This window comes from Nematolebias whitei, chromosome 6, assembly GCF_014905685.2.
Source record: "Nematolebias whitei isolate Nwh7 chromosome 6, NemWhi1, whole genome shotgun sequence".
NCBI lineage: Eukaryota > Metazoa > Chordata > Actinopteri > Cyprinodontiformes > Rivulidae > Nematolebias > Nematolebias whitei.
In genome coordinates this window covers 38,160,067-38,183,327 of record NC_056503.1, presented here as the reverse complement: position 1 = coordinate 38,183,327, position 23,261 = coordinate 38,160,067, and the positions used below count along the sequence as shown (strand labels likewise).

General features: G+C 40.5%; 1 protein-coding gene across 1 annotated transcript in view; it reads right to left on the bottom strand.

Annotated features, from left to right (window-relative positions):
- Positions 1–3,591: 3,591 nt before the first annotated feature.
- The window catches only part of synrg (synergin, gamma), a 46,551-nt gene continuing 26,881 nt past the window's right edge, over positions 3,592–23,261 (bottom strand). Inside the window, exons 16-23 of the mRNA XM_037677588.1 lie at positions 18,266–18,808; positions 17,014–17,177; positions 16,834–16,887; positions 16,253–16,349; positions 15,704–15,852; positions 15,184–15,294; positions 15,021–15,059; positions 3,592–4,063 (exon numbers count right to left, since the gene is read on the bottom strand). Of these exons, the coding sequence (XP_037533516.1) occupies positions 3,932–4,063; positions 15,021–15,059; positions 15,184–15,294; positions 15,704–15,852; positions 16,253–16,349; positions 16,834–16,887; positions 17,014–17,177; positions 18,266–18,808 (1,289 nt within the window). The 3' untranslated portion in view covers positions 3,592–3,931. The remainder of the gene's footprint in view (positions 4,064–15,020; positions 15,060–15,183; positions 15,295–15,703; positions 15,853–16,252; positions 16,350–16,833; positions 16,888–17,013; positions 17,178–18,265; positions 18,809–23,261) is intronic.

Sequence of the window (23,261 nt, the reverse complement as noted above, 5' to 3'; positions counted from 1 at the left end):
AAAATGACATTTTGTTGAACTTTGATGATTTATCACCTGGAAACAAGCTAGTTTTGTTTACGACTGTGCTGGTTTGAAAACTCGATTTTTATTGCTCTGGAATAATATTAATGGGAATTGCAGCCCTACATAAAAATGAATAATAAAAAAAAAGGTGTTGGGATGCTCTTGCTTCACATCATGATAAACATTATACAAAGGGATTTCCTAGGACTATGACAGCCTGCAAATTTCTATGAGAATTGTTCGAGTTTTATAACAGGTTTATTTCTGAAGACTGTTAGAAAACTTGGATTTAAAGATAGATTAAGACGATTCAATCTATTTTTGTGGATTCCTAGATTGCATGTTTATGGACTTATTATGACACAAATTAAAATAAATAAATAAATCAGTATTTCACATATCTTGCGCTGCAGCCCGAGCTTGTACAACACATTGTGGCAGCACGGGTCACAAATGATGAGCCAAAGCAAAACAAAGACCAAAGATCAGCCGTCAGGAGCTCAGCTTCAGTTCCATCACTTGTCTCCTGCAGTGGTTGTTTCACTGCACACTAAACATGTGAAGATGTCGGCGCAGGAAGGAGAAATACACACTGCACTTCCAATTACACAGCCTTGTTCGGTAATTGATTCCTGTTTTCGCAATTTTCCCTAATCCTGTCTCTGTGTTTGCAGTGAGACGGAGAGGAATTTGTTTTCTGCAGGAAATAAATTAGAGAACAGCGAGGGATAAAATGGATGTTTGAGAACACACCTGAAGAGTGCGAGGACGATAATGAGACACGTCTCATGAAGCCCCGAGACGTCTCATCTGATTGGCTGGGCTCAACCTCCGGCGAGGCCCGGCAGCTTGTTGGAGGAGAATTTATTCCATTTTGAGGCAAAGTGATGAAAATGACGAGGCCGCCCTGGCCTCAGAGAAAGTACATTATTGAGTAGGAAAACACGCAGCAGCGCCTGCGATGGGAAAAAAACGATCAGAAAACCATCTGAACGTCCACGATTTAAAAGACCATTTCATTGGTAGAACATGTCTGCTGTTTGACCAAAACATGTAAGGAATAGATCCAGAAAACAAATCAGGCACAACAAACTACGACCCCGTGGGCCAGAGGTGACCTTTGAACTACTCTAATGGTAAATTACATTTTTCATTTGAAAATTTTCGTTCATCTTTCAAATGAAAGTTTTCATTTTTCAAATGGAAACATATTAAATACATAAAAACAGTATATATTATTAAAGTGGTGGTGCAGCTGGTAGAGCTGCTGCCTCTCAGCGAGCTGGTTGCCACAGTCTAAATCCCAGCTGGGGGAAACTTTGTGGGTGGAGTTTGCGTGTTCTCTTCGTGCATGCGCAGATTTTCTCCAGGTACTCTGGTTTTATCCCACAGACCAAAAACATGCATGTTAGTCTGATTAGTAACTCTAAATTGTCTCTAGATGTGAGTGAGTGTGTGAATGGTTGTCTTGTTTGTCTCTTTGTGTCCCTGTGATGGACTGGAGACCTGTCCAGGGCGTCCCCCGCCTCTCACAGATGGCTGGACATGGGTACCAGTGACCCTTGCAACCCCAAAAGGAAACGGGTAAAAATAATGGATGAATGGAACTCTGCTGCGTTCCTCAAATTTACAACCCTCAGAGCACCTTCATGGCAAACACACACAAAAAAACAGTTTAATCTTGATCATATTTAGATGTGCACAAAGATTCAATCATGTTCAGGATTTTAATCCATTAAACCCAGTTTAATTGAATTTTATTTAAAAATTAGCAAAAAAATGTTTTCCATAGAGTAAACAACTGGAAGGTGATCCAATTGGATATTTTAAAACCAGGATTATCGAGCACGAACTGTTTTGAACCACTTTGGCTATGGCTGCCTCAGAGGAGTCGACGGGGGAGAGGGCCGACTCTAGAAACCATCTTATCACCAGCAAACTGGTTGGTCCACTGTGGGAGTGCTGCTTGTGAGACTGAGTTTGTTGTGGCTCCTCGGACTGATGGAAGTCCTTTGGATGAAACGTCTCAACAAAAAAAGAAACCGTCCAGAGGACCTGACTGAACTTTGATGTGCTTTCTTACTCAAGTTTACGGTAGTTTTAAAAAGTTATGCGTTATAGACGTTTGAAAATAGATTGTGATCTAGTTTACATACATATAAAATAGGGATGCACGATATTGGATTTTTGGCCGATATCCAATATGTTAAAACTTATTTGGCCGATACCTGATATGTTTGTCCTTTTGTTCCTTTGTCAGAACATAGTCCTCTTATTTAGGCTTATTTGCTACAAAAATTGTGCAACAGCTGTAAGAGCTGGTGACATATGTTCAGTAACAGCCATATAATATGTATAGCACTTTAACTTATATTAAATGAAGTGTTAAATGTTATTTATTAGCATTAGTCACCTGTGATGCTGTCTCACTTGTGGAGTCTTGTTACGAGTTCCTAGCTGCAGATCCTCTGCACTCCTGTGCATGAAGGACAAACTTTTTAAGTTCAAAGTTTTTGTCTATTCATTGTGCCATAAAACTAATCATGCTAACGCGGCTAACACGACGTCCAAATGTCTGTGGTAAAACTCACCCAACAAGTCGTGCTATCGGCTATTAGCTTCTCAATGATGTCGGAAATTACGGCGTGTAACTCGGGTAAGCCGGATAAATATCTCCGACTGGGGACGATGTAGCGAGGCTCAACGTAGTCCATAAATCTGACATCCTCAACGAAAAAACTTCCACACCGCCGACATTTTGACTTCTTCCTCTCCGCTGTGATCAGATCAGGTAGAGGCGCGTGTAACGTCATCACGTTGTGCTGGTGCTGCAGACATCTTTGTCACTGGGTTGTCGTACAAAAACAGCGTCTTTTTATATCGGCGAGTTATTTTGATGGAATGGCCGATGTCCGATATTGAACTTTAACGCTAATCTCGGCCGATGCTGATACCATGCCGATAATATCGTGCATCCCTAACATAAAAAACAAGAACTCATGTCTTAGCGTGTTGGCATCAATTCTAACTTTGTAGCATTTTATTCTACTCTTCGTCAAACTACATAAATTAACACTGACCTGTAAGTACTCTGGTTTATTGTATCACATTATCTTTGATAATTACAATGCTACAGCATGACACTAAAATAAAATAAGAAAACAAAATCAACCATTTAGCTTAGACACAATCAGATTTCAAATCTCCACGCCACACTGACACAGAAATAAAACTAGTTATCCAAGACCCTCCCCCCACAAAAAAACATAAAATACAATTTAAATACCAAAAAATGTGAAGTTTCCTTCCAACAGTGCAAAAAACACATTCAGAGCAGTCAATTCAACAATGCATATAAAGATACAATTGCCTTCCAGTACAGCAGTGAGTTCGAATGTTCTTGAAGTGAAATTAAAATCCTCACATCCACAGTTTTATCAAACAGACCTGCTGCACAAATGTAATTCAAGTAAAACCGTTCACTTCTGATTCAACATGTCTTCGCAGACAGCAAAGAAAGTCATGAATAAAACAACTGAAGCAAAAAGCAACAAGGAGCATTAAAAACTCAACGTGTGCTCAGACATTAGCCAGTGTTCTTAATGCTATTGCACCATTTAATCATTTAAATACAACCGTGTTAAATATTTTTAATATTACCTTACTGGGCAGTGATCATCAGATAAAATAAAGCAGCATTAGTAATTTAAATGTGACGTCCCCAACCGTCTAAGTGATCTGTATGAAAGAGCTGATAAGAGGGTAAAATCTGCAAAGAAGGAAACACGTGTCAAGATTTAAAACAGAAGAAGAATACAACAGGATCCAGTGACTTTAAACGTCCTTCCTTTCGTTCTCAGCGTGATGCGACCAGCCACTCCGCCTGCTTGAAGTTAATAATCTCCTTCACTGTTGCCATGGCAGCTCAGAGCAGGTCAGGCAGGATGAGGCCCGGAGGTTTGGGCTCCACACAGTTAATCCAGAAATTGGCACAGCTGGCGTGGTACTGGTGGCCCCCGTACAACAGCTTGAAGTTGTCCGTCTCCGAGTTGAAAGCCTGTTGAGGGTGAGGAGGCGAAATGTTAGAGACCTGACCTGCAGACACAATACGAGGAGGCCCACGAGAGGATGAGGAGTCCTACATCTACGCCCTCTACAGACCTGAAGGATAGGATTTGATTTCACAGATTTTAAAACTTCCTACATCAAGGCAGCAGCTCGTCAGTGTAAAAACTGTTTGGGTCTGTTTAATCAAACACCCGTGATTATACCATGAAACCAACTCATTCTATTTAAATTTGACAACTTGGAAGGGAAATGTGCATTGATGTAGGACAGCACACCTCTTGACCCCTCTCAGGCCCTGTCTGTTGACCTAAAGGTTACATCTCACCGAGCTGCGACTCCGAGACTAGTTGGAGACTCACACTCGTCTCAATATTAAAAGAAAAGATGCAAATTTTCTGTTGCCGTCTCACTGATTTCTGAGCGTTTGCATCAAGGTGACAAACAAGTTGCATGGCCACATTTACTATGGTTTTTGTACACAGCTTGTAAAACTGTATTCTGGGTCTTGCACATTATTCTTCTGACCAGCTCCGCCCACATTTATGATTTAATCTGCTGGAGTACATGCTGGAAATGAACTTGGACCAGTGTTTTAATCATGTTTTTACACCTGGACATTAGCCTTTATGTCAGGGGAGAGTTCCCGTGCGTTGTGTATGGTTGGAGATGTTGAGACGACTCGGATTGTTCCGAGAGAAAACCTGTCGCACGAGTTTTTCAAACATGCTCCAAATTTACGCAAAAACACTGCAAGACTTACGAACCATGCCGCAAATGTTGCCAGACGTTCTGGAGACTTTACCCGTTCGCCAACTAGTCACTAACGGTTGCAGCTCAGTGAAACAATGACATGTTACGTTGACATGACTACAATAAAAAAAATTAAAAAAAAACTTTTATCTTAACTCAAAAGTTGGAATTTTCCAAGATTTACCTGAAAACACAAAGTCAGAGACTTTATCAACCCAGACCTTAAAATTAACCTCTTTCAAAGAATGAATGTTGCACTGATTACCTCTAATAATCTTATGTGTTTCTATTGTCATTGTAGTGGCACTCAGTCCCTCAGTGTCAGTAACAGTTCCATATTAATGCCCAGTGTCTATTAAGTGAACAAATTATGTTTGAAACAACACAATGAGCCGTTTTCCACTCATCGTGTTAATAACAGCTAGTCTGATGATGAACTAGCTATAAAACATCCTGCAAATTGGATGAAGTCAGGTTGAACTTAACATTTCCATCGCCCATTTCCAACTTTTGAGTCAAAATAAACATGTATTTGTGCACCTTTGTTGTAGATTAAAAAAAAATAAATGTTAAACTTCAAAAAACAGAAAATATCAGAGCAACAACCAGCGAGATGGAAAGTATAACTTCATGGAAACCTCTGTTAGCACAAATGGTCAATCCAGGCAGCTGTTTTCAGACAAAACACGATTCTTTGAAAAGAGAAGAGCTACGTCGTTCTTGTGCAAATTACACCAGGCTGGTATCTAACGGATACTATCTGCTTTTACTGTACAAATAACATCCTGTGATTAACTCTCGTTAAATACGAGCGCTCGTGTCGTTAAGTGACCCTGCTGTAAAGTCCAGCCAAGTTACCAAAGGAGCAGCAGCTCTCTGGACCATACACGCATTCATACAATGAAAAAAACAATAGCTGATTGAAAAAGCCTAAATTTAATTAAAAAAATTATTTACTTCATGAAAATAAAGAGCTTGTAATAGTTACAGATAGAAGCAGGGACATGTTATATTATACACACTAAATGCACATATTTTTCTTAGGAATCCAGATGCAAAAATAGAAACAAACAACTTAACATCTGGATAACATCTTATTCTAAAGTGACTGTGTTGCTTTTCGAGTCAAAAACCTTGGTTGCATGTGGATTTATTTTCATCGAGACGAGAAGAAATGGATTTTTCGGCTGAACATTTATTGTGTGAATGTTATGAAGCGTTCACACTGTCAGATCCATTTTTCTTCTGTATCTTTCAGCTTATTTCTGCAAGTTTCAACTTTTTCTACTATTTCAGCTACTATAATGAATGTTAAAGCTAATTTAAATTTTTCAGCTAATTAAATTTTGTTTGCACTCATTTCAACAATATCCAACCTAATTCGGCTAAACTGTGCTCTTTTCACTTCCTACTTGTAATTTCAGCTTCTTTATTATTTTTTAGCTACTTTGCAGCTGTTTTTTTTTTTTTTTTTTTTTTGCTAATTTCAGCTGTTTTAAGATCATTTCTACTTATTGTGCACATTTTTGCTTATTTCAGCCTAACTGGGAAAACATGTTCTTTCTGCTTTCTGATGCTAATTTAAGCTTATTATACCTTTCAGCTAACGTTTTAGCAAATTTCAGCGCTTTTCAAATGAATTTGTTTTTCATGGTAATCTCGGCTAACTTCAGCCTAATTAACTTCTTCCTGCTAATTTCAGTTTATGCTCCTTGTAACTTATTTCTGCTTGTTTCAGCTTTTTCTGCTATTTCAGCTAGTTTATAGATGGTTTGTGCTAAATTTAGCTTTTTCAGCTAATTCCACATTTTAAAAAAAAACTTATTTCATCTCCTTGTACTTCCTTCTGGTTTAGCTTCTTTTTGCCTTTTCAGCAAATTTTTGGTAATTTTTTTTGTTGTTGTTTTTGCTAATTTTAGGTTTTTTAGCTAATTTCTTAATTTTTGTGCTTATTTAAACCAAATTTTTCAAATGTGTTCTTTCTGCTTTCTTCTGCTAACTTAGGCTTGTTCTTTCATTTTAGCTACATTTCAGCTGTTTTTAAATAATTTCAGCTGTTTTTTTAGCAAGTTCTTCAGCAATAAGATAAAACTTTGTCTACCACAATTGTGGCAGAAATTCTCCTTTGACACGCTCTACATTCAAACATATACAAGAACCAACAATAGAAAATAAAAATAAAACCACATTATCACCATCAGTAACCACCATTAAGATGTGTCTATCTTTGTTTAAGAATATTAGTGCTGATGGTACAAATGAGTTCTTATAAATATTCTTCCTGGCCAGTGGGACTCTGGAACGCCTGTTTGATGGAAACATCTGGAAGCAGTTGTGTAGAGGACGTGAGGGGCAGGGTGGCTTCCTTGGTCACTGAGTGGCTTTAGAAATCTGACAGGGGGCCCTGAGGTGAGCCAGTTATTGCACTTGATTGTTCAATAATAATAATAATAATAATAATAATAATAATAATAATAATAATAATAATAATACTTATTATTATTATTTATTAATATTAATTATTTAATAAGCATTCACACTTAATTTTTGCAGGAAATGCAATTTCTCTAGTTTAAACTGAGCTTCTTCTCTAGTTACTTTTGCAAACATAAGACATCAGCAAAAATATCTTGTGAAATTCAGTTTGTTTTCGCAGGTATTTATTATTTGATTCTGTCCTCGTTTAAAAAAAAAAAGAAGAAGTTAAATTTCTGTTTTGTATGGGAAGTTCTAGCAGATGTGAGTTTGATGCGTTGGGTTACATGATGTGATGTGTTTTAATCACAGTCACGCATCAAATATGAATCTATTTATTTATTTTGATCAAAACACTAAGAAGAAATCACGTTAAACGTAGCTGTGTGACCCCTCCATGTGAGCCTGGACTTCCTCTGGGCGCAGCTGCAACACTTTGTGTGCAACCAGGAGACGCTAACATCCCCGCTGAAATCGTGGCGATGAACCTGGAGCGAGGAATGAGTCATGTGCAGTGAATCAGAACCTTCCACACAAGCAGAGGGAGACGCAAGCAGAAAGCAAGGATTGCGTGTGAATAAAAAAAACTAAAAAAGGAATCTCACCACTATAACACACCATTAAGTCAAACACATCTCCACCTGCCTGCTCTGATGCTCTGCTGGCTGCCTAATGGGAGCTGAATGACACATTTTCCACTCGTCACCTTTTCTCACGCTCACATTTCACAAGCAGAGCGATTTCCTTTCAGCGCTCTTTGTGCCCTGGCCTACTTGTGCCTGCAAACCTACACCTGGAACCTGGGGAGGGCAGGAGAGGATTTGAAATGAGAAAGGTGGTCACACAAAGACACGCTGTAAGAAATCCACCATTCAGCGCAGAGCTGCATGGATCAGAGGCTAACTCCACCCGTTTCATCAGGGTGGGGGCCTTTAGAGCAGCAGCCCATTAGGTGATACACTCATGGACTCGAGCTGAAGTTATCAGATTAAACGAACGCTTTTAACTGTATGGTTTATCTACTTTAGGTGCAAAGAATGTTTGTTATCACCAGCTGCCAAAGGTGAAAGGCTATGATGGCTTTGCCCATCTGTGTTTGATTGTTGCGTTAATAAAATATCTCATGAACCACTGAACTAGGTTTTAATGAAACTGTCTCCTTACAACTGTTCACTTTTGGAGTCAACCCCATTCAAAATGGCCCAGAATCTTCCCGATGACATCACTGGTTGAGGTCAATAGCGTCCCACCTTGACTGAACACAGTGGTAGTAAAGAGCTGTCTCCTCAGCCGACTGTGTTCAGCGAAGGTGGGGTGCAGTTGACCTCAACCAGTGTTGTCATCGGGAGGTGCAAGGAATACTTCTCAGACCTTCTCAATCCCACTAGCATGACCTCCATGGAGGAAGCTGATTGGGGGACTTCGGGGTTGGTCTGTCCATAACTGTGGCTGAGGTCGTCGAAGTAGTTAAAAAGCTCCACGATGGCAGTGCTCCTGGGGTGGACAAGATCCGCCATGATTTCCTTAAGGCTCTGGATGATGTGGGGCTGTCTTAGTTGACACGCCTTTGCAACATTGTGTGGATATTGGGGGCAGTGCCACTGGACTGGCAGACTGGTGTGGTGGTTCCCCTCTTCAAAAAGGGGAAGTGGAGGGTGTGTTCCCATTTTAGGGGCATCACTCTCCTTAGCCTCCTTGGTAAGGTCTATTCAGAGGTACAGGAGTAGTGAGTCTGATCAATGGTCCAACCTCAGATACAGGAGGAACAATGAGGGTTCTGTTCTGGCTGTGGAACACTGGACCAGCTCTTTACCCTCACTAGGGTCCTCCAGGGGTCATGGGAGTTTGCCCGTGCTGTCTACATTTATTTTGTGGACTTGGAAAATGCGTTTGACCGTGTTCCTTTAGGTACACTGTGGGAGGTGCATTGCGAGTATGGGATTGGGGGCTCGTTGCTATGGATTGTTTGTTCCCTCCCTTTACAAGAGGTGTGACAGTTTGGTTCGTATTGCCGACAGTAAATCGAACCCCTTCAGGGTGGGAGTTGGACTCTGCCTGTTGTCACCGATTCTGTTCATAACTTTTGGGGAAAAAAATTCTCGGTGCAGCCAGACGGTGGAGGGATTCTGGTTTGGTGGCCTCAGGATTCCATCTCTGCTCTTTGCAGATGATGTGGTCTTGTTGACGTCATCGTGCTGTGATTTTCAGCTCTCAATGGAGTGGTTCATCACAGCAGAGTGTGAAACGGCTTGGATGAGAATCAGCACCTCCAAATCTGAGGCCATAGTCCTTAGTCAGAAAAGGGTGGATTACTCTTTTCAGGTCAAAGGTGAGGTTCTGCCTCAAGTGGAGGAGTTCAAGTATCTCAGGGTTTTGTTCACAAGTGAGGGTAGAATGGCACGTGAGATTGACAGATGGATTGGTCCAGCATCTGCAGTATTGCGGACTCTGTGCCGGTCTGTTGTGGTAAAGAGGGAACTGAGCTGCTCTCTTTACCAGACGGTCTCTGTTCCCACCCTCACCTATAGGCACGAACTCTGTGTAAAAACCGAAAAAATGAGATCACAGATACAGGCGGTTGAAATGAGTTTCCTCCATAGGGTAGCTGAACTCTCCCTTAGAGATAGAGTGTGAAGTTCAGTTATCCAGGAAAGACTTGGAGTACAACCGCTGCTCCTCCACATCGAGAGGAGCCAGTTGAGGTGATTCGGGCATATGGTAAGGATGTCCCCTGAGTGCCTCCCTAGGGAGATGCATAGGGCATGCCCGATCAGGAGGAGATCCCGGGGAAAACCCAGGACATGCTAGAGAGACTATATGTCTCTCGGTTGGTCGGGATATGCCTTGGAGTCCGCCCAGAAGAGCTGGAAGAGGTGGCTGTGGAAAGAGATGTCTGGGCCTCTCTGCTCAAGCTGATGACCCCGCGACCCAACTTTAGAACAAACAGAAGATAATGGATGGATGGATGGAAGACACACTTCAGAAAAACTGCAAAAAATAAAAGCTCCCATTTCATGTTCTTTACTTGAAAAAGCCCAAATATTAATGCCTTTTTTCTGAAAAATGAAGTCAACATATACTGCTGATTAACTTTTGGCGTTAAACTGATTCAAGATGGTCACCACAGGCAACTGATTTTTAAAAGCAGAAAAATGCCTCTAGCTCAATCATACTTCAGTCATTCTCTCAAACTTGGTGTGGTAGTAGAAAAGCGTCAACTCATGGGAAGGTTGGACCAAAACCTTCCTAATATAAAATCATCTATGTTAGTCATGTGGAATAAAATATATTAGGAAGATGTTGGCAGCCGTTTTGGCAATGGTGAGGCTGCCTGCCTAATGCGAAGGATTACACTGTGCTTCGAGTGCTCAGACTCAGATGCGTTGCGAGTTAAACCATGAGCTGGATGCGATTTCTGAGAATTGCAGGCCACTTGCAGCTCCTAGAACTCACTGGCATGAAGGAATCGACCTTGGATAAGGTTACAAGCACGAACAGGCGGAATGACCACAATTCAGGCTGTTTGGATTCGCCATAGAGTGTAGCAGCAGAAATTATGAAGGCAGACATGAAATCAGTAGAGTTGGCCCGTCTCAAAACAGTTGCTGTTTATCCCCGCTGGCCTTGGATAGGACAACTCATCTCAAATTGCTCCTGGAGGATAAGTAAATCATGAAGCTCTACTCTGCCCCCCCCCCCCCCCCCCCCCCCAAAAAAAACATTTGTGGACTCTTATCTGAGCTGAACCGGTTGATAGACACTGTGCCATCTTTATCAGGACTATGAACATTTCTGGTAGCGTTCACGGACAATCTCATCGCCTTTGTCGGCCTCTCCCCCCACTGCAAAACGTCTATGTTGCTTTGTGCTGAGGTAGTTTTTTGCTACCTTACACTGTGCCCTGTGTGTCAAGGGCACAGTAGCTATGTTTACATGGACATAAGCAACCAGATTAAATGGCCGTTTGGAATAAAAACGCGTCATGTAAATGCCCCGTTCAGATTTTTTTTTGTTTATTCAGCGCAATCTGAAAGAATTTGTAATTGGAAAGAAACAGGTGGTTTACGCCGATTCATAAACCGAACGGTGTCCATGTAAACGCTTAATCTGTTCATTCTTTTCCGATCGTGAAAAATGAACCTGACTGCGCATGTGCGACCTATGCCATTTCTGCCTGGCTAGATGCTAATCATATTAGCATGTCGGGGAAGCAAAACTGGTCAGTGAGCGACACAACATTTCTACTAGAAACTTTGAAAGAGCTCAAAATGATCTGTATTACCTGCAGCTCAGTCAGGGAGTGCAGTACCTGTTGCGGGTCCATTTTGGGAACTCAGGTTTGTTTACGTTCATCCCGAAAGAAGAACTTCTTCTGTGTTTTTTTTTTTTTTTTTTTTAAAGAGAGTTTACCACTCTGCGCACATCAGTACTTCTGTTCAGAACAAAGCCCGCTGCATGTAAACGCTCGTCATGAACGGATTGTGCCCATGTAAACGATTCATTTGAATTATTTAATCTGAAAACATTTCAATCCAGTCAAATAATTTTGTGCATGTAAACATAGCTAGTTTGAGAGATTTTTTTAATATCTTCTTTCCTCATGTTTTTCTTCCCTTTTCTTATCTAATCGATAAGGGCAGCGCTTCACAACAAAGCTGCAGCCCCCGTACACTTCCATCTACCCTACAGATGCATTGAAATGTATTTTTGCTGCGCTTAACTGTGTAATGACAATAAAGTTGATTCTGTGTACAGCAATGATGTACACAATCTTGTTTTTTTTAATTCTGTATTAAACCTCTTTATATTTAATGTACATGTTGTTATGCTTTGCTGTGCCCTCAGCAACCTCTTGTACAAGCAGGTGAGGCTCTGCAATTTTGTTGTACTTGTGAAAATTACAATAAAGCTTTATACATTAATTCAAAAATGATGTGCATTCCTTCAAGGAATATTAAACCTTTAAATTAGTTCAGCAATCAGTACCACTACCAACATTTCATAAAAAAAATCCAGTAAAGTGGAGCTGCGGGAAGTGAAGACAGTTGTTTCTTCTAAGTTCAAAATGTTTTCATGGGATGACGTGAAAACAAAAAACTTGGAGATGGTTTTTTTTTGCTTCTATATAAATGATTAAATTTCACAGAAACATAGAGAATCATGAAAACTCACAGCAGAACTTCAAGAGAAGCGCATCTGTTGTATTCATCTCCTCCCCTCTCTAATTCTGATGTAACAAACAAATCGGCACGTCTTCACTGAAGGACAATGGACCAATCAGTGCCGTCTGCTCGGTTCTTTCACTTCCTCTTAGACTGAGGCTCCACGTGGCTTCATGTGCTCCTAGCAGTGTGGCTCTGCCCAGAATGTAATTAAAAGATGCATTATTAATCTTGTCCTGGTGGCACAGAGACAAAACAAAACGGCATAAATTTCAGCCCGCCTCTGCGCACACAGGAGTGAGGCAGTGTGTGTGTGGGTCTATTATCTCCCTGACTCCTGACTAATGTTGAAGCCACATCTGCTCACAGCCGAGGTGCCTCGCAGTCAGTCATATATTTGCACCGAACCATCCGTCTGGCTCTGGCAGAGCAGCAGGGAGATGACGAGAAAACAATCAGCACCAGCGTTCTGCCCTTTAAACCGCAGGGTCCGATACAAAAACACCATAAAAGACCCACGCCTATGAAAAGCACAGTCACACAGAATCAGTCAGAGGACAGGTGTTAGAAACATTGATGGTTGTTAGCTGGAAGTGGGGAGGGGAGCAGTTACCTCGAGGTGGAGGTGAGAGGAAAAAATGAACCCATTACCTTGAAGAACCAACCCCAGAGAGCCAGAACCCGCCCCGTGGTGTCAAAGTGACATCTCTCCACTCACTTATTTCTGATCGGCTTTAGTCCAACATCAGCAGCAAAGCTGGGAGACGATAGCCTGACCTCACATCTGAAGAGTAACGGCCCGTCCACAGATTAGAACCCGTTTCTGAGCGGGCCTGCCAAGCTTTGACTTCATTCACTTCTTGGAGGAAACATATGATAAAATATGAAGATATGAAAGTTGTAGTCAAAAAGAAACTGACCAAACGGTGTTTATGGGTTAAATGATTGATTTGATTACTAAAACATGTTGTTCTTTGAGATACTTAATTATTTAGCTTCATTTTCAAGATTTTCCCCACAAAAAATTCAATGAAATATTTTACATTTTCTTCTCTGAAATCTACTTCTTTTGTCTTCTAATGCTTTAGCTTTTAGCTACTGTCTTGCTAATTTAACATTTTAAGTAATGTTTTGCTCATTTTAGCTTGAGTTTTTGCTACAATCAGCTTTTATCTAGTTTTGTTACAATTAGCTTGTTTTTTTCTGTTTTGCCAATCTTTACTTAAAACTTTGGTTTTGTCGATTTTAGCATTTAGCTACTGTTTGCAACTTTTAGTCTCTGTTTTGGTTTTAGCTAATGTTTGTATTTGGTTACAGTTTAGCTATGGTTATGGAAATTATAACTTTTACCAGTAGTTTTGTGAATTTAAGCTCCTGATTTTACTATTTTAGCTTTCAGCTTCAGTTAATTTAGCTAGTTTTATTTAAAACTATTTGTTCAACTAATTTCATTTAACTTTTGCAAGAAAAATGCAAGTTCTCTGGTCTTTCTACGTTTTTAGAACAGTTATCATTATATTTTTGCACAAACAAATTAGGCCTTGCAGTATTTAGACTGAATGCTAACGCAAAACACAATGTGGTATTTCTGTTTATACCTCTCAGATCTATTCAGTATTTGTATGTCGTCAAATGTCACAATGTATCAGCTCCAAACATCTTTGTTTCCTCTCACTTTCTGTGCACTGATAGTAAAATAAATATTTTTGTTTCTGCAGAAAAGAAGAGAATCTAAGATGAGAGACGCCATCCTGTAAATAAACATTATGTACGTCATCATGCCTGGTCCTAGTCCTGAGAAAGACCCGAGGGTCAAACGGTGACTAAAGTAAAGTCTTTTTAAACGTGTCAGCAATATTAATAATAATAAACCCCAGAAATCTACAACAGAACAACTCGGTGTAAGAAATGAGTAGGAAGAAGCAAAACCTTATTACATCCTACTTTGAGGCTTTCAGATCAAAGAATCTTTGCGTTATAATTATGACATACCAATTAACCATTAAACTCTACATACATGTATCTACAAATAAGCGTTTTTAAATTTTTCAAAAGTTCAACAAGAAAAAATACTTAAGGAACTTGAGTGTGCAACACTTTTAGACTCATAAAAGTCCTTTTAAGTGCCACACTTTACAACAAAAACAAGAAAATTCACTCAACTGTTCACACATTTACAGATATCGCCAGATGTTTTTATCAAACCGGTGGGCTGGAAAAAACAACGTTTTAATTCACTGAGCTAACATAAACTTAATCGTAGATCATAAAATTGGCTTGTGTCAGTAAAAGGGAAAGGTTTAGTTAATTCCTTTAAGTACTTTACTATTTAAATATGTGAATGTGCACGTGATTGTTTAGATAAACTCTGAATCCCGTGAGAAGAAAAAGCTCGACAGGCATGCAGGCAGAAACAGAGGACGTCTGAAAAGAGCACACAATTTTCAGACAGCTGCTTTTATGTGTGATACTTAAAGTTTTTGTCACTTTGGCCCCAGAAAAAGAAGAACCCAGAGTTAAAAAAAAAAAAAAAACCGAGTTTGGATGTCATTCTCATACTCTTTTAATCAGACGTCCAATAGCGCTTCCTTCCCTCTTCTGCAAAATGTTTCAAAGTAACAAAAACAAAGGTCAGTTGGTGTTTGCTGTGGATGAGTACGACAAGGTTTCTGTAAAATGCGTCCGCCGCAGTTCTTCCCTCTGTGTGTTTGTGGACACAAACCTTGCTGCGAGCGTCAACGTTGAGCAGACAAACTCCACAAGCCAGCTCTTTGGGATTCTTGATGCCGGGCCTCAGAATACAGGAGGAGAAATCCAGGGAGCTTTCATCAGGCTACACACACAAATAAAACACACACACACAGGAGTTACCTCCAGCTGCAGGGAAAGACGTACCGGTAGTCATGTCTGTTATAAAAACAGCACTGCTTTCAAAAAACATCTCGCAGCGTCAACATTTTATATTTTATGTTGTCAGTTAAATTTTAATCTCCGTGGATGACGACAGACCTCGTCCTTTTTTACAAAACACTTGCAAACAAATAAATAAATCTATACCCCTCCTGTAATCTGAAAACTGGCCCACCAGGGAAACTCAGGAGAGCAGAATCAATGAATCATTGATTATATTTCAACAGAGCAACAACACTCTGTGTTAGAAACAGAATCTGTGACTCCAACATCCCGTCAGCAGGTGTAGTACATAAATCATGTTATCAGATTGATGTTTTTGACCGTCTTACTACGAGCTTGGCCAGCGACATGAAGCTGATGAGGTTGTTCCACACGCGGCTGATGTCCTTCAGCAGCTGCTGCAGCTTCTCTGAGCAAACCGCCGTCGCCTTGATGCCCAGCTCCACTCGCCTGGTGACACGGTACACCTCCACCACGCCTGACGGAGAAAACACAAAAAACAAGAAATAAAACACCACCTCCTTTCAAAGAGGTTTAGTGAACAGCTGGGGGTTTGTTATCTTTTTATTTAAAGGTTTAAATGTGATTTCAGAAAGTGACAGAACAGGTATGATATGATGCCAGTTAAGAAAAGAAAAGCTTAACTCTGATTCAAGTTTTTCTGTCTATGTGTAATTTGCAACATATGCTTTGTCCGTCTAATGTGGTAGTTGTTGCTGTTTGTGCAGATACATTTTTCAGAAAGGTTTAAACGAGACCAGTAGAGCAACACGGTCAGCTGTTCTGCTTTTTGTAATTTTTATTTTGGCTCTGTCTTTCGCCCACTCATGGTTTCACAGTTCAGGACCCTGAGGTGTTTCAGGCGTGTGGTTCCTCACCCAGCAGGTACTCCATGCCCTGAGCAGACTGGATGACCTCGGTGCAGACAGACGAGCTGCTGATCCCGTTCAGGGTGTTGTTCGCTTTGGTGATGACCTTAATGTGGAGAGACAGGGGCGAGCGTTACATCAAACATGCTCATTTTGTTCATCGTAATTATATTTAGCGCAAAACAGCTGGCCAGCATTTTGACTCAGCATTAACCTCTACAAGGTTTTGACACGTTTGGTTAAACTTATTTGGTTGCATTAAACAGGCCCTCACTTTTTCTCTTCTTTCTCTGAAAGTTGTTTTCATAATTTAACAGATACCTTAGATTCCAGAACAATTAAATAAAAAAATGATTAAATATTGAAGGAGTGGAAAAACAATAATTAATACAGGCAAAATGCAGAATTCAATAATAAATAGTCCACTGTTTCCTTGAAAACAACAAAATAAAACATGCAGGTATAAATACATTTGTCCCAACGTGTACGGGAGGTCCAGGCGGGAAAAACATTTTAATCCTTGTAATTATTCTACTCTATTAGTTTAAGAGTTTCACAACAAAACAAATGTTGCTATGAGACAAACAAACCTCCAGAGCACTTTCCAAACACCTCTGCCACTCGTATGCATAACGCTCACTTTCCTGCAACAACACAGATTATCTCACATGAGCACAAAAGCCAAACGCAAAAAATACTTTTTTCCAGCTTTACTAGTTCTGTGTATTAGTCTGTTATTGATTGCACCAACAGGCAGAGGATCTGCTCACCTCCACCTCCCCTGTCAGGTCTTTGTACTTGTCCCTGATGACGGGCAGGGTGGGCTTCTCGTTCAGGGTGTTGGATCGGTCCCTGAAAGGCTGCTCTGGAGCTGGAGACGGAGGAGAACGTCCGATCTCTTTCTCGCCCAAACTGTGGCTGCGTTTGTGGGAACCTGAAGTCGAGACGGGAGACAGGAGTGGGATGAATAATAACGGAGAAAACCTTGAAAACAAACAAATGTAGAAACTCAGAGTGATGAGTCAACATGCGCTATCCACATTTGTTTACACCAGCACACTGTCAGTGTTGATGTGACCAGTTCCTCCCAGACAAGTGCTGAATGAGTAAACGCTTCATTTCTGACAAACAATAATTAGGTATCCAATAATACACCGTTATGAATAATTCACAGGGAGTCAGAGAGACCATCCTGCCAAGAAACCACAACAAAAAACAGCCACAAACACAAGCCAACACTTGAGCGTGTGTGGCTCGTCCAGACAGGTAATCTACCTCTACCTCCTCCACCAGCTACAGGGGCATGTGTCGTTCTCCCCTGAACCACTCGCACAGCCCCGCTCTGATCAGATCACTGCTTCCCGGGACAAATTAAAACCAGCAGCAGTGAAACTGTGGGGCTTTTATCTTGATGCAGGAAGCTGCAATTAATTATTCGTGGAACATAACACCAGCAAACAGCAGTTAAAAGAATGAACGGCCTTAAAGTCGTTACGGTTCATTTCTGCTTATGGATTTGTTGGTTTCTGATAATCCATCTCAGCAGCTGCTGCCATTAGAGCGGGAGTGTCATGGCAACACCACCATCTAATGTCTGACAGCTCGATTACAGATCAGAAGAGGATAGTGAGAAGATGTGGAAAAACATACTAGAAGCCATTTAAGGGTCAAGGGCTTACATTAAGACAAGAGTCCACGTTTTAACCCTTATCCCTTTGGACCTAAGGATTTAAGGTTTTTCTCTTTTTGCCATCACTGGCTTCACAACTGATTTTTTTAAATATCCTGATGCATGCTCAATAATCCAGGTAGAAAAATCTAAAAAAGATAAATCTGGTCCTCTGGACATTCAAAAAACAAAACAAAACATCTAACATTTTTTATTTTGCTTTGCTTTGTTTTGTTTTTTGAATGTCCAGAGGACCAGATTTAACTTTTTTAGATGATTTTTTTAAAGACTACCAAAGTCAAAGAAAAGTCAAATAAATACCTAGAGGTAGGAGAATTAGGATGATAACTCACCTTGAACAGATAAGTCAAAGGTTGCGAGCTCGTTCTTGATCATCTCCTCGCTGGACTTGACTTTGGTCTGAGCGCTGGCTTTCAAAAAGTCCGACTTGCCAAATTTAGGCTTGTCCCCCTGGAAGGCACCAAACTCTTCTGAAGTCTCAGTTTGGGCTCCTTCAGATCCCGCCTCTGCAGTGACAGCAGGCAAGTTGGACTTTCCAGAAACGGTACTGGCAAAGTCTCCAAAATCGTCGCTGGCGCTGCCTCGGTCAGCGGAGCCGAAGTCGGCAAAGGCCTCGAACTTGTCTCCCGCAGACGAGCTCTTCTCTGTGGTTAGGGAGGTGGTGATCTTTGCCACAGAACTGTTTGGGATGTTTTCAGTGCTGCCGAAGCTAAGCTCCGTCTTCTGTGATGGGACTAAGGATGGAAAAGAAGCTCCTTCCAAGCCCTGTGACCTCCTGAGCTCATTCTGACTTTCCTCGCGCTCTGACCAGTCGTAGTTGGCCAGACTGCTGAGACCCGACGTTCCAAACGGATCAAATTTCATCTCGTCTCCTTCTGTAACGACAACACATACATACAGGTGGTTCCTGGGAATAGCACAGATGCTGTTGTGATAGGATGATGATCAACGAGCACGGGCTAATAATTTTACCAGTATAAAAGTGTCTGTGAGGCTTTAAGAATCCCAAGAGTCACTTCACCAGCACTATGAAACTCGTATATAGCTCTATTGAAATCAGATAATCTGAAATCAAAGATGTATTTATCTAATCCCGACTATTATCATCTTTACTTTTATTAATACCCGGTTCTTTCACAAATATTCCCTCTTTGACTAAATAACTGCTTACACTTAAGAAAGAAACTATGGATTTGCATTTTGGCGTTCAGGCTGATGTCATGTAATCAGGTTTATGAGAAGACGTAAGTTGTTTTTACAAATACAACAATTCTGAAAGGTTTGCAACAAGGTTTGCATCAGACACTCTCAAAAAGATTTTCCACGCCGCCTTGGTAAAATGTGCCGAGGATTACCAGGTGAGAGGAATTTTCCAAAGCATTTACTGAGATTGTGTACAGCTGTGAGTAAAAGTGGCTGTTATTCTCATTTCAGCTGTCCTTTGTGATGCTTTCCACTCGTCTGTCAATACTGTGAGTAGAGGGAAGTAAACTGTTTGGTTAGATGGATCGCATGCACGGAAGAGACTATATTGAGCTTAAATTGTCAAAAATGGATTTTGTTAGCAATAATCTGTGCCAACACTTTAAGTGGGTTAGCAGAGTAATTGCCATGATGCAGTTTGTCCCAATAGAGTTACCGTAGCTTCTTGTAATAGAAATATAGTGTAGTAGTAGTAATAGTGGAGATATAGGCAACTTTACCGGATTAGTTTAAAATTTTACAAGGATTTTGTCTAAATATGATGAACAAATATCTTATCTATGGGTCCCTTGAAGGAAATATCTGAAATATACTAAAGAATGTGCACTTTTCTGAGCAGTACCAACAACTACCAATGATTTCTAGCAGAAAAGTCTTACATTTTTTGCTACTTTCCCTGCATGCTAGTGAAGCTTTTTTTTATTTAAATTTCCAATATCCCAACAAGAAATCCCAACATTCAAGTATGGTTTAAACTTTCCTCTTTCAAATGACGAAAATAAATCCTCATTAAAATACGGTAAAAATAGGATTCACACCAATTATCCTGGGGTATTCCTGAGTAGCAAGACATACCAAGCCACACCTCTGGAACCCCTTACATCAAGATGATGTAGGTATCAAAATGTAGCTTAAAAAACAGGCATTTGAAAATGTGCTTAGCTCAGTTTGACCGAATATGACTTAATACCTGATTTGTTGTGATGAGTTAAGTATGTCTATAGCTAATAAAGTTATCATAACGTCTAATAATGCCTTTGAAGCATTTGATGTGTGTATAAATGTCCAGTTATAAACTCAATGCTAATTGTGTTAGCATTTAAATGGTGTTTTCAGTGTTGTGTCAACATCTGTCTTAACCGTTGTTCCCTGATTACAAAGCCCTCTACAACCTAGCTCCATATTCAATATCTTAATGTTCCGTATTTTTCTAACAGAGCACTTCGCTCTCAGACTGCAGGCTTACTTGTGGTTCCTAGAGTTTTCAAAAGCAGAATGGGAGGAAGATCTTTCAGTTATCAGGCTCCTCTCTTGTGGAACCAACTTCCAGTTTCTGTCCATGAGGCTGACACATTATCCAGTTTTAAGACTGGGCTTAAGATTTTCCTTTTTGATAAATCCTATAGTTAGGGTTGGCTTGGTATGCTGCTATAGGCTTACACTCCTGGAGGAAAAATTGACCTAATTTCCTTAAATGATTCGTTATAATTGAATAGTTTTCATTTGATACCATTTCTTTCTTAACATGTGATTCTTAGCCTGCCATTGTGTATCTGTTCCTCTAAAACCCAGCCGGTTGAAGCAGATGGACGCTTGTCCTGATCTGGTTCTGTTAAAGGTTTCTTCCTCATGAGGGAGTTTTTCCTTTCCACTGTTGCCTTTAAGCTTGCTCAGGATGAGAGTCTGCAATGAAGTCAGACTCAAAGCAGTCTGCTCCTCAGATAAATAATGTTATTAAGTTACTTTTTATATATATGAATGTTTCTGTTCAGTGTCCCGAGATGACTTCTGTTGTGACTTGGCGTTATATAAATAAACTGAATTGAATTGGTTAGATTTTTTTTCAACATGTTATTGAGCTGGGCAGCACGGTGGCGCAACTGGTAGAGCTGCTGCCTCTCAGCGAACAGGTTCCTGGTTCAAACCCCGGTCCAGGGGCCTTTCTGGGTGGAGTTTGGATGTTCTCTCCGTGCATGCGTGGGTTTTCTCCGGGTACTCCGGTTTCCTCCCACAGACCAAAAACATGCATGTTAGGCTGATTGGTAACTCTAAATTGTACCTAGGTGTGAGTGAGAGAGTGAATGGTTGTTTGTCTCGTTTGTCTCTATGTGGCCCTGTGATGGACTTGCGACCCGTCCAGGGTGTACCCCGCCCCTCGCACAGTGATTGCTGGACATGGGCACCAGCGACCCCCGTGACCCAAAATGGAATAAACGGGTAAAGATAATGGATGGATGGATGGATGTTATTGAGCTCTCTTTATTAGATATGACATTTTATATATCTGTGTCTATGAAAAATGAGCCAAAGCCAGTTCAGCTTTAAGATAATCAAATAGCATTAATCATTTTTTAAGCTCAGCACTATTGATTAAAATCAATTTGCTCAAGATTCCCACACCCAACGTGAAAACATTCAAAAGCATGTGGTTTTGATGTTAACAGAAGAACCATTCAAAGACGATCCTCATCTGTTCTTAACATGTTTAAAACATACTTTCTGCGTCGTGTCTCGCCTCCAATACAATCTGGACTTCCTCCAGTATTTCCAAGAGCTAAACTTCTTCAGAATGAGCTCCGGCTGTGAAAACCGTGAGCAGCAGAAGCTGCGGAAAAAAGTACGGACCAGATTTGTCCACGTTTCCCTTTAATGTCTTTATCTGTGGAAGCAGCTACAAAATTACTCCCACACCCGTCAAATATTTAGCACTTTAAAGATGCAGAAACTAATTTTGCATTTAGCTGATTTTTTTTTAAATCCCGACATTAATACCTACCCACTATGTTGGAGAAAGACATGCTCCCTCCTACACTGTGGAGAATTCTGTTTAATAAAATATCTCTTGTTATTTTACGGCCTGAGGTGGATTGTATTAATCCGACTGCTACATTAAAGCTGCTTTTTATCTTTTATTTGGCTGCATGATGATACTGGCTGTTTTTACTGACAAAGCTTTGCTGACAAAACTCATTTGCTTCCTTTAAATGGAATCGTCTCAACCTGGTCACTCTGACAGCATCAATAAAACCGCTCTCCTGTCACTACATGGGCTCTAGTCCTTACCGTAGTCATTGATAATTTACGTTATAGATATTATCTGACAGCTACACATTTAAGGATTCAGGTTTCCCCTCAACCTCAAAAAAACCACACAAATCCCACCTTCCAATTTTACGTGACAGACCCACAGACGCACACAAAAAAGCAATTTGTGAAATTGACAAGCATCTACTGCTGTAAGCTTTGCGTGATCAAACTACGTCAAGCCTCGTAAGGAAGCAAAGGGAAGAAGGAAAAAAAAGACGGTACGCATTTTAGCAATACTAATAGCAATGTTTATTACGACAACATCAGTAGAGAGAAAGAGAGAAAGTCACAAAGTACTGTGCAAGAGGTCTATCGTTACAAGAGGTTGATCAAACTAACACTTGTGAAATTAGTTTTCAGTCATTTACATTACAGGAGCATGCAAAGTCAGGAGAAAAAGGAAGAATAACAAACAGCAGGAAGGTAAACCAACATAACCCGAGTATAAAGAAGCAGAGAGAAGGCACATTCACATACTAGAACCAGAAGTTTGGGGAGAAATGACAAACTTGGACTAAGAAGTTAAGACACAGGTGTTTGTTTTTGTTGGAAAAGAACTGAATACAGAACACTTTGGGAAGTCCGGTAATTTAAAGAACATGAGAGGAAGCATTAACCCTTTGAGGACCTGATGGGAAAGACTGGCAGAGCTTTAAGGGAGGACGCCTCGGAGTATTTTTTAAAATAAACCATTTATGATCTGTGATAAATAAACAGATACATAAGAGGAGATTGTGGCGTCTGCATTTGCTTGTAAACATATATGATCTAGTTCAAGCGCTCAAAGGGTTGCAGAAAACAAAAAGGGCTATCTTGCACCTGACATTCCAGTGGGGGTCTTAATTACATCCAATCACAGATGCAGGAACAGCTTTAAAGAGACAGTATCCCATTTCCCTCGCTACAGAGGTGGTTTGTCAAAGCAGGATAATGCATGGGTTCCTAACCCTGGTCCTTGAGGAACACCATCCTGAATGTTTTAGTTGTTTCTCTGCTCCAACACACCTGATTCAGTGGTTTAATTTCTTCCTTAAGTCT